Source organism: Triticum aestivum, chromosome 5A (assembly GCF_018294505.1).
Source record: "Triticum aestivum cultivar Chinese Spring chromosome 5A, IWGSC CS RefSeq v2.1, whole genome shotgun sequence".
In the NCBI taxonomy this organism is placed as follows: Eukaryota; Viridiplantae; Streptophyta; class Magnoliopsida; order Poales; family Poaceae; genus Triticum; species Triticum aestivum.
In genome coordinates, this window is record NC_057806.1 from 281675553 (window position 1) to 281692969 (window position 17417).

At 46.9% G+C, this 17417-nt stretch overlaps 1 protein-coding gene across 2 annotated transcripts; it reads left to right on the forward strand.

Moving 5' to 3' along the window:
- The first annotated feature begins 4512 nt into the window (after positions 1-4512).
- LOC123102984 (cationic amino acid transporter 6, chloroplastic) lies at positions 4513-8966 on the forward strand. 2 transcript variants are annotated; one of them, XM_044524464.1, is made up of 5 exons: positions 4513-5024; positions 5872-6094; positions 6718-7066; positions 7627-7858; positions 8239-8966. In XM_044524464.1, the coding sequence occupies exons 1-5, from the start codon at positions 4604-4606 to the stop codon at positions 8811-8813; spliced, it is 1800 nt and encodes a 599-aa protein (XP_044380399.1). In that variant the 5' UTR covers positions 4513-4603; the 3' UTR covers positions 8814-8966. The 2 variants fall into 2 exon arrangements, with proteins under 2 accessions (XP_044380399.1, XP_044380400.1); XM_044524465.1 differs by lacking the exon at positions 4513-5024 and adding an exon at positions 5359-5799.
- Positions 8967-17417: the final 8451 nt, after the last annotated feature.

Below are 17417 nucleotides of genomic sequence, written 5' to 3' on the forward strand. Positions count from 1 at the left end.
GTTCATCACGAAGCTCTTGTAGCTAGGTGGCAGTGATTGGAGAATTCTGTCAATGACGCAATCATCTGGAAGATTAACTCCCAATTGAATCAAGTGATTATTATACCCAGACATTTTGAGTATATGCTCACTGACAGAACTGTTCTCCTCCATCTTGCAGCTATAGAACTTATTGGAGACTTCATATCTCTCAATCCGGGCATTTGCTTGAAATATTAACTTCAACTCCTGGAACATCTCATATGTTCCATAACGTTCAAAACGTCTTTGAAGTCCCGATACTAAGCCGTTAAGCATGGTGCACTAAACTATCAAGTAGTCATCATATTGAGCTAGCCAAACGTTTAGAACGTCTGCATCTGCTCCTGCAATAGGTCTGTCCCCTAGCGGTGCATCAAGGACATAATTCTTCTATGCAGCAATGAGGATAATCCTCAGATCACGGATCCAATCCGCATCATTGCTACTAACATTCTTCAACTTAGTTTTCTCTAGGAACATATAAAAAATTAAACGGGGAGCAACATCGCGAGCTATTGATCTACAACATAGATATGCTAATACTACCAGGACTAAGTTCATGATAAATTAAAGTTCAATTAATCATATTACTTAAGAACTCCCACTTAGAAAGACATCCCTCTAATATTCTAAGTGATCACGTGATCCAAATCAACTAAACCATAACCGATCATCACGTGAAATGGAGTAGTTTTCAATGGTGAACATCACTATGTTGATCATATCTACTATATGATTCACGCTCGACCTTTCGGCCTCAGTGTTCCGAGGCCATATCTGCATATGCTAGGCTCGTCAAGTTTAACCTGAGTATTCTGCGTGTGCAAAACTGGCTTGCACCCGTTGTAGATGGACGTAGAGCTTATCACACCCGATCATCACGTGGTGTCTGGGCACGACGAACTTTGGCAACGGTGCATACTCAGGGAGAACACTTTTATGTTGAAATTTAGTGAGAGATCATCTTATAATGCTACCGTCAATCAAAGCAAGATAAGATGCATAAAAGATAAACATCACATGCAATCAATATAAGTGATATGATATGGCCATCATCATCTTGTGCTTGTGATCTCCATCTCTGAAGCACCGTCATGATCACCATCATCACCGGCGCGACACCTGGATCATCATCGTAGCATCGTTGTCGTCTCGCCAATCTTATACTTCCACGACTATCGCTACCGCTTAGTGATAAAGTAAAGCATTACAGCGCAATTGCATTGCATACAATAAAGCGACAACCATATGGCTCCTGCCAGTTGCCAATAACTCGGTTACAAAACATGATCATCTCATACAATAAAATTTAGCATCATGTCTTGACCATATCACATCACAACATGCCCTGCAAAAACAAGTTAGACGTCCTCTACTTTGTTGTTGCAAGTTTTACGTGGCTACTACGGGCTTAGCAAGAACCGTTCTTACCTACGCATCAAAACCACAACGATAGTTTGTCAAGTTGGTGCTGTTTTAACCTTCGCAAGGACCGGGCGTAGCCACACTTGGTTCAACTAAAGTTGGAGAAATTGACACCCGCCAGCCACCTGTGTGCAAAGCACGTCGGTAGAACCAGTCTCGCGTAAGCGTACGCGTAATGTCGGTCCGGGCCGCTTCATCCAACAATACCGCCGAACCAAAGTATGACATGCTGGTAAGCTGTATGACTTATATCGCCCACAACTCACTTGTGTTCTACTCGTGCACAACATCAACGCATAAAACCTAGGCTCAGATGCCACTGTTGGGGAACGTAGTAATTTCAAAAAAATTCCTACACACACTCAAGATCATGGTGATGCATAGCAACGAGAGGGGAGAGTGTTGTCCACGTACCCTCGTAGACCGAAAGCGGAAGCATTATAACAACGCGGTTGATATAGTCGTACGTCTTAACGGCCCGACCGATCAAGCACCGAAACTACGGCACCTCCGAGTTCTAGCACACGTTCAGCTCGATGACGATCCCCAGACTCCGATCCAGCAAAGTGTCGGGAAAGAGTTCCGTCAGCACGACAGCGTGGTGACGATCTTGATATTCTACCGTCGCAGGGCTTCGCCTAAGCACCGCTACAATATTATCGAGGATTATGGTGGAGGGGGGCACCGCACACGGCTAAGAGATCTTAAGGATCAATTGTTGTGTCTAGAGGTGCCCCCTGCCCCCGTATATAAAGAAGCAAGGGGGAGGGGCGGCCGGCCATGATGAGGCGCGCCAGGGAGGAGTCCTACTCCTACCGGGAGTAGGACTCCCTCCTTTTCCTTGTCCAAGTAGGAGAGGGGGAAGGAAGGGAGAGAGGAGAGGAAGGAAAGGGGAGGCGCCGCCCCTCCCTCCTTGTCCAATTCGGACTAGGGGGAGAGGGGGCGCGCGGCCTGCCCTGGCCGCCCCTCCTCTTCTCCACTTTAGGCCCATGAGGGCCATTAACCCCCCGGGGGGTTCCGGTAACCCCCCGGTACTCCGGTTTTATCCGAAACTTTTTCGGAACACTTCCGGTGTCCGAATATAGCCGTTCAATATATCAATCTTTATGTCTCGACCATTTCAAGACTCCTCGTCATGTCCCCAATCTCATCCGGGACTCCGAACTACCTTAGGTACATCAAATCACATAAACTCATAATACAATCGTCACCGAAACTTTAAGCGTGCGGACCCTACGGGTTCGAGAACTATGTAGACATGACCGAGACACGTCTCCGGTCAATAACCAATAGCGGAACCTGGATGCTCATATTGGCTCCCACATATTCTACGAAGATCTTTTATCGGTCAGACCGCATAACAACATACGTTGTTCCCTTTGTCATCGGTATGTTACTTGCCCGAGATTCGATCGTCGGTATCTCAATACCTAGTTCAATCTCGTTACCGGCAAGTCTCTTTACTCGTTCCCTAATACATCATCCCGCAACTAACTCATTAGTTGCAATGCTTAAGTGATGTGCATTACCGAGAGGGCCCAGAGATACCTCTCCGACAATCGGAGTGACAAATCCTAATCTCGAAATACGCCAACCCAACAAGTACCTTCGGAGACACCTGTAGAGCTCCTTTTTAATCACCCAGTTACGTTGTGACGTTTGGTAGTATACAAAGTGTTCCTCTGGTAAACGGGAGTTGCATAATCTCATAGTCATAGGAACATGTATAAGTCATGAAGAAAGCAATAGCAACAAACTAAACGATCAAGTGCTACGCTAACGGAATGGGTCAAGTCAATCACATCATTCTCCTAATGATGTGATCCCGTTAATCAAATGACAACTCATGTCTATGGTTAGGAAACATAACCATTTTTGATCAACGAACTAGTCAAGTAGAGGCATACTAGTGACACTCTGTTTGTCTATGTATTCACACATGTATTATGTTTCCGGTTAATACAATTCTAGCATGAATAATAAACATTTATCATGATATAAGGAAATAAATAATAACTTTATTATTGCCTCTAGGGCATATTTCCTTCAGGAGGAAGCATATTGCCTCTAGAGCTACCTTTGATGACGCACCAGGTCATCGGCGATGCGATTTGGAGGAAATGCCACCCTCGAGGTTACCACGGCGCATTGTCGCGGCCGCTGTGGCACACTTCTAGCAGTCCGTCCCCTGGCCTGCTTTAGAGAAAGAAAGAATTAGTACTGGAGAAGATTTCAGGGCTCCTTTGATTCAAAGGAATTTCTATAGGATTTTTAGAGGGTTGAAATACTTAGAAACTTTTTCTACGTTGGTTCTTGGATTCATAGGATTGGATTCGGGAATTTTTTCTATGAATTTTTTTGTACTGCAATTCACAGAAATCTAACATCCACTTCATCTTTTTTTACAATTTTTTTGTTTTTTATATGACATCAAACACCCAATGCTAATCCTATATGATTTAAATGGACATGCCACCCCAATCATATACTTCCTCTATCCCTACATTTTCAGAATCCTATGAATCAAAGAGGCCCTCAATTGACTAGTGACCTACTACTTTATTTTACTAACTCATGATGGATCTCTTGATTGTTGCCCGTGTTTATTAAGATTGTTAGCTAGTTGTCCGTGTGTTATAGTCAACAACTCACTTTTAATAGTAGAGATTTTCCTCACTTTTCCTATTATTTTTCAGATGACTGAAAAACACTCCCTCAATTCACAAATACTCTCTCCGTTCGGAAATAACTATCATGGTTTTATTTTAAAAATGTGATACGAGATGTCATATTTTTTGTGAATCAAATGTATGTGGGCACTTTTTAGTGTGTTAGTTCACTCATTTCAGTTCGTATGTATTTTATATTATAATATCCAAAACTTCTTATATTTGTGAAGGGAGGGGTATCTACTTTCTACCACAGTAATATTTTCATATTTCATCAGCAGACTTCTCTTATTATTTTTATATAAGAAAAAAAAATGCTACTCCGCGTCCAAACGCTCCCGCTCGTCTGGGCTCTCTCTTTATAAACCGGCTCTCGGACCCCTCACTCTCCACGCCTCATCTTCCGTTTCTTCTCCAGCCCCCCTCACGAAAGCCACACCCCGCCGCCCCGGCGCAGTTTCTGGAGCGGCACTCGGATCCTGACGGCCATGGACAAGGGCGCACTGATGACGCCGGACTCCGATCAGGGCGGCCCCGACGGGGGCTCGTTCTCGAGCCTGCGCTTGTACGGGCGGGCCCTGTCGCAGACGCCGCGGCGGCTGGCACGGCGCGCGTGCGCGGCGACGGCGCCGGAGGAAGAGATGAGCCGCGTGCGCGCGCGGTCGGGGGCTCCGATGGCGCGCGCGCTGCGGTGGCCGGACCTCGTGGGGCTCGGCCTCGGCGGCATGGTGGGCGCCGGGGTGTTCGTCACCACCGGGCGCGCCACGAGGCTCCACGCCGGCCCCGGCGTCGGCGTCTCCTACGCCATTGCCGGCCTCTGCGCGCTGCTCTCCGCCTTCTGCTACACGGAGTTCGCCGTGGACATGCCCGTCGCCGGCGGCGCCTTCAGCTACCTCCGCGTCACCTTCGGTGAGCTCGCTGGCCCCGGCCCCGGCCCCCCAATCATGCCGTGATCATGACCCGAATAACGCCATTAAACCAACCATCAATTTATATATAATAATCTGCTCGTTTCTTGTCATACCATCTAAGATTTGTTTATCCCATGAGTATTTTGCTCTCGCTCGCTCCGTTGGTGCGATTGGAGTACGTCACATATTGGGGGGAAAAATCGCATCCATCCTTAACTATCCGATGGCTATCTATACTACATCTTCCTTCATGTGTATACTTTGTGGTTTGGCTTCCCCCTTGTCTTGCGATTGTCCAGTTGCCCAAAAAGCAGGCTCCTTTTGCGCGTATTTAATGCGTACGCGAGAGGTGTCGTCGTCGCGGCATGAACACGATGCCGCTGTTGCTGCTGTCGCTGTGCCCTGCCTGCTGATAAAATAAAATTCAGATTCAGATAGATCACCTGCGACGCTGTTCCAACAGTATATAGAAAACCTAAATCCTTTGTACGTACGCACGTACGTACGTTCGTGCTACGTATGCACGTCTCGCTGTCAGCTGAATTTGGATTGAGATTTAGCAGAGTAGAAGAGACTCGCGAGTCCAACGGGAGCAATTAAAGAAAGGAAAAAAAAATTGGGATTGCGACTTCCAACAAATTTTATCGCACGCACACGTACACATCCATATCCAGGAAATAATGTTGGGTGGTCGCTTTCTCGCGTCCCAAAACGGTTGGTTTGGCCTTTTGGCCCAGATGCATATGGGGCCTAGCTAACTCTCTCATCTCAGGGTAAAAGATCTTGTTCACAGCCGCCCCGCCGCCGGTGGTTGCAGCCAGAGCTGATTGTTTGTTTGCGTGCAGGGGAATTCGCTGCGTTCCTGACTGGGGCGAACCTCATCATGGAGTACGTCTTCTCCAACGCCGCCGTGGCGCGCAGCTTCACGGCCTACATGGGCACGGCGGTCGGCGTGGACGCGCCCAGCAAGTGGCGGATCGCCGTGCCCGGCCTCCCCAACGGCTTCAACCAGGTCGACCTCGTCGCCGTCGGGGTCATCCTCCTCATCTCCGTCTGCATCTGCTACAGGTACTACTACTCATCCTACTACCAGTATTTGTTTTCATTATAATATAATATACTCCTGATAAAGAAATCATTTTGGCTTTGCTTGCAAGTGTCAGCCTTCTCTTGTCTCTTGCCGCGTCTCTCGGTACTGTGTGTTTTGCATGACTGTTGACTAGAGTGTGATTTGCACGACCGTTAACTGAAACTGGACCCCACGCCCTGTGAGTTGCTAGTGTCAGTCAATCTTGTAAAAAAGCCGTTGCAAATGTCACTTCACTTTTTGCTAGATTTTATAAGGTTCGATTTGCTCTAGTTGTAGCCATTAAGATTATTTTTTTTCGAGATTTTGTTCCGCAAGACAGAAAAGGGTCCTCTCGGTCGCTCGCCGCTGTAGCTTTTCCCACCTTTCGCAATCGAATGTCTTCTGAACAAGCTTTTCTCCAGAAGCAAAGAAAGAATCTCACAAGGGAACCACTCCTTTTGATTCTCTAGTACCCCTACATACATGTGCTTGATTCCGTTTCCTGTGAAGTTCAAACAACTCCGAGAAGATTCTTTTTTGTTTTCCTGGATAGAAACATGGTAGGAGCACATATTCCTGGCACAAGTATGACACTGTTTTCCTGTCTGCGATGCGATGGCAGCACCAAAGAGAGCTCCAAGGTGAACATGGTCCTCACGGCCGTGCACGTGGCCTTCATCCTCTTCATCATCGTCATGGGCTTCTGGCGTGGTGACGCGCGCAACCTGACCCACCCCGCCGACCCGACCCACCCGGGCGGTTTCTTCCCCAACGGCGTCGGCGGCGTCTTCAGCGGCGCGGCCATGGTGTACCTGAGCTACATCGGCTACGACGCCGTGTCCACCATGGCTGAAGAGGTGGAGCGGCCGGCGCGCGACATCCCCATCGGCGTTTCGGGGTCCGTCATCATCGTCACCGTGCTCTACTGCCTCATGGCCGCCTCCATGTCCATGCTCCTCCCATACGACGCGGTGAGAACCATTTATCTATCTTCTTTGTTTTTAAGATTCTTATGTAGGCAGCATGGGCATACGGATGATGCTCGTTACTCATCCTAGTCTACTTTTGGGTCTCGCCCGCCTACTAGAAGGGAAGAGATCTCACCTATGAATGATATGATTGTGTAGGTGAGGATGATTCTGGGAATATATTGCCTAAGGTGGATGAGGTTGCTATAGCTTATAGTAGTAGGAGCTGTATTAGAACAGGAGATTGACGCCAGTGGCAGCAAGACGATTCTTGTTGCTTTTCCTTTCTACCTTTGCCTCGTTCCCTTTTGGGATGTTGGTCATGTGGTTTTTCGGGATGAATCTGCTGTCGCCGTCGCAGGACTGCCGGCCCAAATACGCTTTCTAGCACAGCACAGGGTAGTAAAGCATGATCTATGTGCACGCAATTTCTTATGCCTTTATCCTATTCTCTTTTCTTTCTTGGTAACCTATGCCATGCCATGATCAGCGACAGAATCTGACAGTATTTGACCTGCTACTGCTGGCTCGAGCTCAACTGTGTCTGTGTGTGGTGTTTTCAGATCGACACGGAGGCGCCCTTCTCGGGGGCCTTCAGAGGGAGCGACGGATGGGGCTGGGTGTCCAACGTGATCGGGGCCGGTGCCAGCCTCGGCATCTTGACGTCGCTCATGGTGGCCATGCTGGGGCAGGCCAGGTACCTGTGCGTCATCGGCCGCTCCGGCGTCATGCCCGCCTGGCTAGCCAAGGTGCACCCCAAGACCGCCACCCCCGTCAACGCCTCCGCCTTCCTCGGTACGTATCGCTCGCCGTCCTTCTAACTGTTTCCTTCACTTTTGACCAACGTCACGGGCACCATGGTTTCTTCGGGAGAATTCACGACCGAGTACTCCAGCAACGACAATGTCATGGTTCCTTTCCGTGACCATCATAACGGCGGGCGAAAGCGATTAGCGACAACCTCGCCTTTCTTGTGGACTTTCCGGGCTGGGAAGCCGTTTCCATGGACAACCCGCGACGCTAATAGTATTATAGAGAGTGTAGACACGGGCATCATGCAAAGGAAGTTTTAACCTGATTATTTGTACCACGACAATGTCACTTTTCCTTGGTTTTCTTCATTCATTTTGACTTTTTTTTGTATTGTATTGACAATGTGACGTTCCTCCTCGCAGGACTCTTGACGGCTGCGCTGGCGCTCTTCACGGAGCTGGACATCCTCCTCAACCTCGTCTGCATCGGCACGCTCTTCGTCTTCTACATGGTGTCCAACGCCGTCGTATACCGCCGCTACGTCGTCGGCGCAACCGGCAGCAGCACCGAATCCGGGGACCGGCAGCCCAGCGCATGGCCGACCCTCGCGTTTCTCCTCGCCTTCTCCCTCATCGCGCTCTCCTTCACGCTGGTGTGGAAGCTGGCGCCGGAGGGCGGCCGCACCAGGGTCGGGCTCCTGTCGGCGTGCGGCGCGGCGGCAGTGGCCACAGTCGGCGCGTTCCAGGCGTTGGTGCCCCAGGCGCACACGCCCGAGCTTTGGGGCGTGCCGGGCATGCCGTGGGTGCCCGCAGCGTCCGTGTTCCTCAACGTCTTCCTGCTCGGCTCCCTGGACCGCCCGTCCTACGTCCGGTTCGGCTTCTTCTCCGCGGCCGCCGTGCTCGTCTACGTGCTCTACAGCGTGCACGCGAGCTATGACGCCGAGGAGAGCGCCACGCTCGACGGCGCCAAGGTGCAGGACGAAGCTTGCAGGGTGTAGCTACTAGCTAGGGTGGAGAGAATGAGCTTGTTAACTGCTGCTCTAGAGCGTCTAGGTTTTTCTTCTTCTTGACAATTTTCTGTCATGTTCTAGATTTCGAGTAAGCTGTTGGGAGTACAACAAAGGAGCTAACAAGGTAATGAAATGTGAAAATGAGAGAGGATCGGGGGAAAGGGGATTTTTACCTGGAATTGCATATGCGAGCACAAGTTCTTCTAAATGTACATGCTCTAATTTCCTGGAAGATACTTCAGGGGCAACTGCTTGTCTCCTTCATTTGTTTCTTTACCCAAAAAAGGCTTCCCCTACTTATATTATAAGCAATCATCGTGAATACATCCGCAGAATTACCGGACACGGCACACACCCCACGACAAACAATAGAGCAATGAACTGGACACAACAAGCAGGCCTCAGAAGCGTGCCTCCAAGAAGGTACGACATGAACCACCACAGCCGACAACGAGACTAGAAAAGTGAACGGACACAACGAAGCCAGTGCAGCAAAGATGACAAGAGTGGGAATGCCACAACGGGAGCCTTCAGAAAGAGGGCATATGGCGCGCAACGGCCACCGCCAGCGTGGGCCAGTCAAAGGACCGGACAAGTGGTATACCCTGGCGCTCACACCCCACCGGCGAACCTGCGCCAACCCGACCGCGACCGAGGAAAGGGGGAGAAAGGGGAGTAGACGGATTTGGACTGGCAAACCGTGCCGGCGATAGGTGGCGCGACCGCATCGAGACACCCATCCCTCCAACCAAGCTCCCCGCCGAACACGAGGAAAGGGGGAGAAGGAGGAGCGGACGCATCCGAATCAGCAAATCGTGCCGGCGATAGGTGGCACGACCGCATTGAGGCCACCTATCCCTCCTACCAAGCTCCCCCGCGAGCACCCCCATGTCGCCCCACCATGGTAGCTGACACACATCTCCGCGAGGCCATCGGCAACCGCGTGCCCGCTGACGAGGGCGACCAAATCAACTCGCAGCCGCATCCAAGGAAGCTCATCGGAGATGCCTCCTCGCGTCGTCCGCCGATGTCCGCGCGCCAGACCTGGAAGGTTCCGACGCAGACTCGACCAACACGCCCCGCAGCCACCACTACTGCACCGCCACCCCCCACCAACCCGAACCAGGGCAGGGGCGGCCGCCCGCAGATCCTTGTCGCCCGTGACCTGCACCACCACTGCGCCAAGCAAGGAGCCGGCCCAGGCCACACCGGACCCCACCACCGACGCCCTGCCTCGTCGCAACCGCCGCCATGAACGCTCGCACCAAGCGCTCGCCGCCCCCGCACTCCACGCACTAGCATGCCCTCCGACGCCCAGCCTGTCGCGCCACCGCCACGCGCAGCGCCATCACCACGCAGCCGCGCCGCAGCGCCCTGGGACAGCGAGGCACCCTGATCCAGCCGCGTCGGCCCGCGCCAAGGCCGTTAGAGGGGGAACGAGGAGGCCTTGCCGGTGCCGTCGAGGAAGGAGGGGGCGGGGAAAGGAGTTGGCGGCGGCGCGGTAGGGTTCCTCCCCGTAGCCTTGCGGGGGCGACGCGGGAGGGTGGGAAAATGTACCGCGTCGGTCTTGGTAAATTCTTTCGTCTGTCCGTGGGTTTTACAATATCTTGTTTACTTTGATAAAAGGTGCCCGGCTTAATCTATTTTTTACCTACTAAACGGATTAATGATCTATTTTTGACCTACTAAACAGATTAATGCTTCTTCCCGTCCGTCATGCGGTTTTACAGAAAATCACATTTGAAAGAATCAACCTGCAGTCCACCTTTAAGTGACAAATTGAATCAAATTTTGTTTTTACAAAAAAAATATCCTACAATCTCTAGTAATTAACCCACAGTCCACTTTTACGTGACAAAATAAACCTTTTTTTCTTTTTTTTACCAAAACACCCTGTGTTTTATGGCAATTAACACGCTACCCACCTTTAAGTGACAAAGCTTAAAAGAAAACCCCTAAATTTTTTGGTTAATCAACCCGCAGTCCATCTAGAACATTTTTTAAATATCCATATCTTTTAAACCCTAATTCCAATTTTGACATGTTATAGATGAAAATCAATTAGAAAAACGTGTAGAATCTGAATATAATGTTATTTTACCTCTTAAATATTTTAAAAATGCTATTTAGAGTGCAACCTTAATCAATAGCACACGATTCGTATTTCATTCGTACCGGCGTCAATCTAGATTGCAAATGAACACCTCGATAAACAATATTGGAGACGAAAGAAACCATCGATAATCACGCATGCATGACTTGGCAAAACATAACAAGAAAAAGATCATCATAATGCGTGCGCGCACACACAGAGAGAGAGACGCCTTAGAATTGACCATATTCAAAAGCATTGTGGTTCTGTAAGCACTAAGATAATCGTAGGCGAGAATGGGTCGGAGGACAAGCGGCAACACATATGCGATGTCATGTTGAAATAAAGAACATGATCCTATTGGGGTCTTGATTCATAATTACTGGGTTCGATAGATGTGATATCTTTTCTCCCGTTGCAACGCAAGAGCTCTTCTACTAGTAAACTAATAAAGCAAATAAAGGCAAAATAGTCTTCCAACCAAAACAAAGTGAGAGATACTTATTACAGAGCAAATAATAAGTAGAAACATTACCAATAGTCAAAATAGAAAGCTAAACACATCAGGAAGAAGTGCTTTTGTTAGAGGCGTGGATGTTCTTGATCTTGCGAAGCACCGAGCAGGCTGCGTCCCGATCCTTCCTCTTCCCTAGAGGACAACGTTGCTGAAAACATAAAAATCATTTGAATATGTAAACAACGTTACAATTCAGAATCTTTCTTCTATAGTGAGTTTATTATGGATAGTTCATAGTGCCCATGCCATGGCCGCAAAAGAGAGCCACACTAACCTGCGATTTTGACCCCTCGATCTCTCAAGAAGATGAAGTAAATCTAGAAATGATTAATGTTTATTTTGTATACTATGATTGCACTGGTTCTCGAATCTACATATAAACATGTGAAGGAAATATGCCCTAGAGGCAATAATAAAGTTGTTATTTATATTTCCTTATATCATGATAAATGTTTATTATTAATGCTAGAATTGTATTAACCGGAAACTTAGTACATGTATGAATATATTGACAAACAGAGTGTCACTAGTTTGCCTCTACTTGACTAGCTCGTTGAATCAATGATGGTTATGTTTCCTAACCATAGACATGAGTTGTCATTTGATTAACAGGATCACATCATTAGAGAATGATGTGATTGACTTGACCCATCCGTTAGCTTAGCACGATGATCGTTTAGTTTGTTGCTATTGCTTTCTCCATAACTATACATGTTCCCATGACTATGAGATCATGCAACTCCCGAATACCGGAGGAACACTTTGTGTGCTACCAAACGTCACAACGTAATTGGGTGATTATAAAGGTGCTCTACAGGTGTCTCCGATGGTGTTTGTTGAGTTGGCATGGATTAAGATTAGGATTTATCACTCCGATTGTCGGAGAGGTATCTCTGGGCCCTCTCGGTAATGTACATCACAATAAGCCTTGCAAGCAATGTAGCTAATGAGTTAGTTACAGGATGTAGCATTACAGAACGAGTAAAGAGACTTGCCGGTAACGAGATTGAACTATGTATTGAGATATCGACGATCGAATCTCGGGCAAGTAACATACCGATGACAAAGAGCACAACGTATATCGTTATGCGGTTTGACCGATAAAGATCTTCATAGAATATGTAGGAACCAATATGAGCATCTAGGTTCCTCTATTGGTTATTGACCGAAGACATGTCTCGGTCATTTCTACATAGTTCTCGAACCCGTAGGGTCCGCGTGCTTAACGTTCAGTGACGATCGGTATTGCGAGTTTATGTGTTTTGATGTACCGAAGGTAGTTCGGAGTCCCGGATTTGATCACGGACATGACGAGGAGTCTCGAAATGGTCGACACGTAAAGATCGATATATTGGAAGCTGGGTGAAAATGAGAGTATACCAGAGCACCAGGAGGTTACCGGAACCCCCCGGGAGGTATATGGGCCTTATTGGGCCTTAGTGGGAGAGAGGGGAAAGGAGCAAAGGAGGGGGCTCGCCCCCCAAGCCTAATCCGAATTGGGAGGGGGCCCGGCCCCCCTTTCCTTCCTCCTCCCTCCTCCTTCCTTCTCTCCTAAATCCAACAAGGCAAACGGGGGGAATCCTACTCTCGGTGGGAGTAGGACTCCCCTTGGGGCGAGCCTAGGAGGCCGGCCCCCTCCCCCTCCTCCACTCCTTTATATAGGGGGAGAAGGGGGCACCCCATAGACACACAAGTTGATCATTGATCTTTTAGCCGTGTGCGGTGCCTCCCTCCACCATAATCCACCTCGATTATATCGTAGCGGTGCTTAGGCGAAGCCCTGTTCCGGTAGCAACATCATTACCATCATCACGCCGTCATGCTGACCAAGCTCTCCCTCGAAGCTCTACTGGATCGTGAGTTCGCGGGATGTCACCGAGCCGAACGTGTGCAGATCGCGGAGGTGACGTACCTTCGGTGCTAGATCGGTCGATCGTGAAGACATACGACTACATCAACCGCGTTGTCATAACGCTTCCGCTTACGGTCTACGAGGGTACGTAGACGATACTCTCCCCTCTTGTTGATATGCATCACCATGATCTTGCGTGTGCGTAGGAATTTTTTTGAAATTACTGCGTTCCCCAACAGTGGTATCAGAGCCAGGTTTATGCGTATATGTTATATGCACGAGTAGAACACAAAGGAGTTGTGGGCGTGGGTATATACATATTTCTTGCCATCACTAGTTGTTTCTTGATTCGGCGGTATTGTTGGATGAAGCGGCCCATACGCTTAGGCGAGACTTGTTCTACCGACGTGCTTCGCACACAGGTGGCTGGTGGGTGTCAGTTTCTCCAACTTTAGTTGAATCAGATTCAATGAACATGGTTCTTTCTAAAGATCAAAAAGCAATCACTATACCGTGTTGTGGTTTTTGATGTGTAGGTAAGAACGGTTCTTGCTCAGCCCATAGCAGCCACGTAAAACTTGCAACAACAAAGCAGAGGACGTCTAACTTGTTTTTGCAGGGCATGTTGTGATGTGATATGATCAAGACATGATGGTAAATTTTATTGTATGAGATGATCATGTTTTGTTGAAGTTATCGGCAACTGGCAGAAGCCTTATGGTTGTCTCTTTATTGCATAAGATGCAAGCGTGATATAATTGCTTTACTTTATCGCTATGCGACAACAATAGTTGCAAAAGCAATAGTTGGCGAGACGACCATGTGACGACACGTTGATAGAGATCAAGATGATGGAGATCATGGTGCCATGCCGATGACGATGGAGATCATGACGGTACTTTGGAGATGGAGATCAAAGGCACAAGATGATGATGGCCATAACATGTCACATATTTTGATTGCATGTGATGTTTATATTTTATGCATCTTATTTTGCTTAGTTCGGCGGTAGCATTATAAGATGATCTCTCACTAAATTTCAAGGTATAAGTGTTCCCCCTGAGTATGAACCATTGCGACAGTTCATCGTGCCGAGACACCATGTGATGATCGGGTGTGATAAGCTCTATGTTCACATACAACGGGTGCAAGCCAATTTTGCACACACGGAATACTCGGGTTAAACTTGACGAGCCTTGCATATGCAGATATGTCCTCGGAACACTGGAGACCGAAAGGTTGAGCGTGAATTATATAATAGATATGATCAACATAGTGATGTTCACCATTGAAAACTACTCCATCTCACGTGATGATCGGACGTGGTTTAGTTGATTTGGATCACGTGATCATTTAGATGACTAGAGGGATATCTATCTAAGTGGGAGTTCTTAAGTAATATGATTAATTGAACTTTAATTTATCATGAACTTAGTCCTCATAGTATTTGCATAACTATGTTGTAGATCAATAGAACATGATGTAGCTCCCCATTTATTTTTGATATGTTCCTAGAGAAAAACTATGTTGAAAGATGATAGTAGCAATGATGTGGACTAGGTCCGTGATCTGAGGATTATCCTCATTGCTGCATAGAAGAATTATGTCCTTGATGCACCGCTAGGTGACGGACCTTTTGCAGGAGCAGATACAGACGTTATGAACGTTTGGCAAAGCTCGGTATGATGACTACTTGATAGTTTAGTGCACCATACTTTACGGCTTAGAACTGGGACTTCAAAAACATTTTGAACGCCACAAAGCATATAAGATGTTCCAAGAGCTGAAATTTGTATTTCAGATTCATGCCCGAGTTGAGAGGTATGAGACCTCTGATAAAGTGTTTTGCCTACAAGATGGAGGAGAATAGCTCAACCAGTGAGCATGTGCTCAGATTGTTTGGGTACTACAATTGCTTGAATCAAGTGGGTGTTAATCTTCCAAATAAAATAGTGATTAAGAGAGTTCTCTAGTCACTATCACCAAGTTACTGGAACTTCTTGATGAACTATAATATGCAAGGGATGACGAAAGTAATTCCCAAGCTCTTTGCGATGCTGAAATCAGTGAAGGTAGAAATAAAGAAAAGCATCAAGTGTTGATGGTTGACAAGACCACTAGTTTCAAATAAAGGGCAAGGGAAAGAAAGGGAACTTAAAGAAGAATGGCAAGCAAGTTGCCACTCCCATGAAGAATCTCAAAGCTAGACCCAAGCCTGGAACTGAGTGCTTCTACTACAAAGGAAATGGTCACTGGAAGTGGAACTGCCCTAGATACTTGGCGGATAAGAAGGATGGCGAAGTGAACACAAGTATATATTTGATATACATGTTATTGATGTGTACTTTACTAGTGTTTATAACAACACCTCACTATTTGATATTGGTTCAGTTACTAAGAGTAGTAACTCGAAACGGGAGTTGCAAAATAAATTGAGACTAGTTAAGGGTGAGGTGATGATGTGAGTTGGAAGTGATTCCAAGGTTGATAAGATCACCATAGCACACTCCCTTTACCTTCGGGATTAGTGTTGAACCTAAAATAAATGTTATTTGGTGTTTGCGTAGAGCATAATATGATTGGATCATGTTTATTGCAATAGGGTTATTCATTTAAGTCAAGGACAATTGTTATTCTGTTTACATGAATAAAACCTTCTGAGGTCATACACCCAAGGTGAATGGTTTATTGAATCTCGATCGTAGTAATACACATATTCATAATATTGAAGCCAAAAGATGCAAAGTTAATAATGATAGTGTAACTTATATGTGGCACTGTCGTTTAGGTCATATTGGTGTAAAGCGCATGAAGAAACTCCATGCTGATGGGCTTTTGGAATCACTTGATTATGAATCCTTTGATGCTTGCAAACCATGCTTCGTGGGCAAGATGAGTAAACCTCCATTCTCCGAAACAATGGGGCAAGCAACTGACTTATTGGAAATAATACATATTGATGTATGCAATCCGATGAGTGTTGAGGCTCGCGGAGGGTATCATTATTTTCTGATCTTCACAGATGATTTGAGCAGATATGGGTATATCTACTTGATGAAACATAAGTCTAAAACATTTGAAAAGTTCAAAGAATCTCAGAGTGAAGTGGAAAATCATCATAACAAGGAAATAAAGTTTCTGCGATCTGATCATGGAGGAGAATATTTGAGTTACGAGTTTGGTCTTCATTTGAAACAATGTGGAATAGTTTCGCAACTCACGCCACCTGGAACACCACAGCGTAATGGTGTGTCCGAACGTCATAACCGTACTTTATTAGATATAGTGCAGTCTATTATGTCTCTTACCGATTTATCACTATCGTTTTGGGGTTATGCACTAGAGACAACTGTATTCACGTTAAATAGGGCACCATGTAAATCCGTTGAGACGACACCATATGAACTGTGGTTTAGCAAGAAACCTAAGCTATCGTTTCTTAACGTTTGGGGCTATGAAGCTTATGTGAAAAAGTTTCAACCTGATAAGCTCGAACCCAAATCAGAGAAATGCGTCTTCATAGGATACCCAAAGGAAACTATTGGGTACACCTTCTATCACAGATCCGAAGGCAAGATATTCATTGCTAAGAATGGATCCTTTCTAGAGAAGAAGTTTCTCTCAAAAGAAGTGATCGGGAGGAATGTAAAAATTGATGAGGTAATTGTACCTTCTCCTGAATTGGAAAGTAGTTCATCACAGAAATCAGTTCTAGTGATTCCTACAACAATTAGTGAGGAAGTTAATGATGATGATCATGAAACTTCAGATCAAGTTACTACCGAACCTCGTAGGTCAACCGGAATACATTCCGCATAAGAGTGGTACGGTAATCCTGTTCTGTTGGTCATGTTACTTGACCATGACGAACCTACGGACTATGAGGAAGCAATGATGAGCCCAGATTCGCGAAATGGCTTGAAGCCATGAAATCTGAGATGAGATCCATGTATTAGAACAAAGTATGGACTTTGATTGACTTGCCCATTGATCGGTGAGCCATTAAGAATAAATGGATTTTCAAGAGGAAGACAGACACTGATAGTAGTGTTACTATCTACAAAGCTCGAATTGTCACAAAAGTTTTTCGACAAGTTCAAGATGTTGACTATGATGAGATTTTCTCACTCG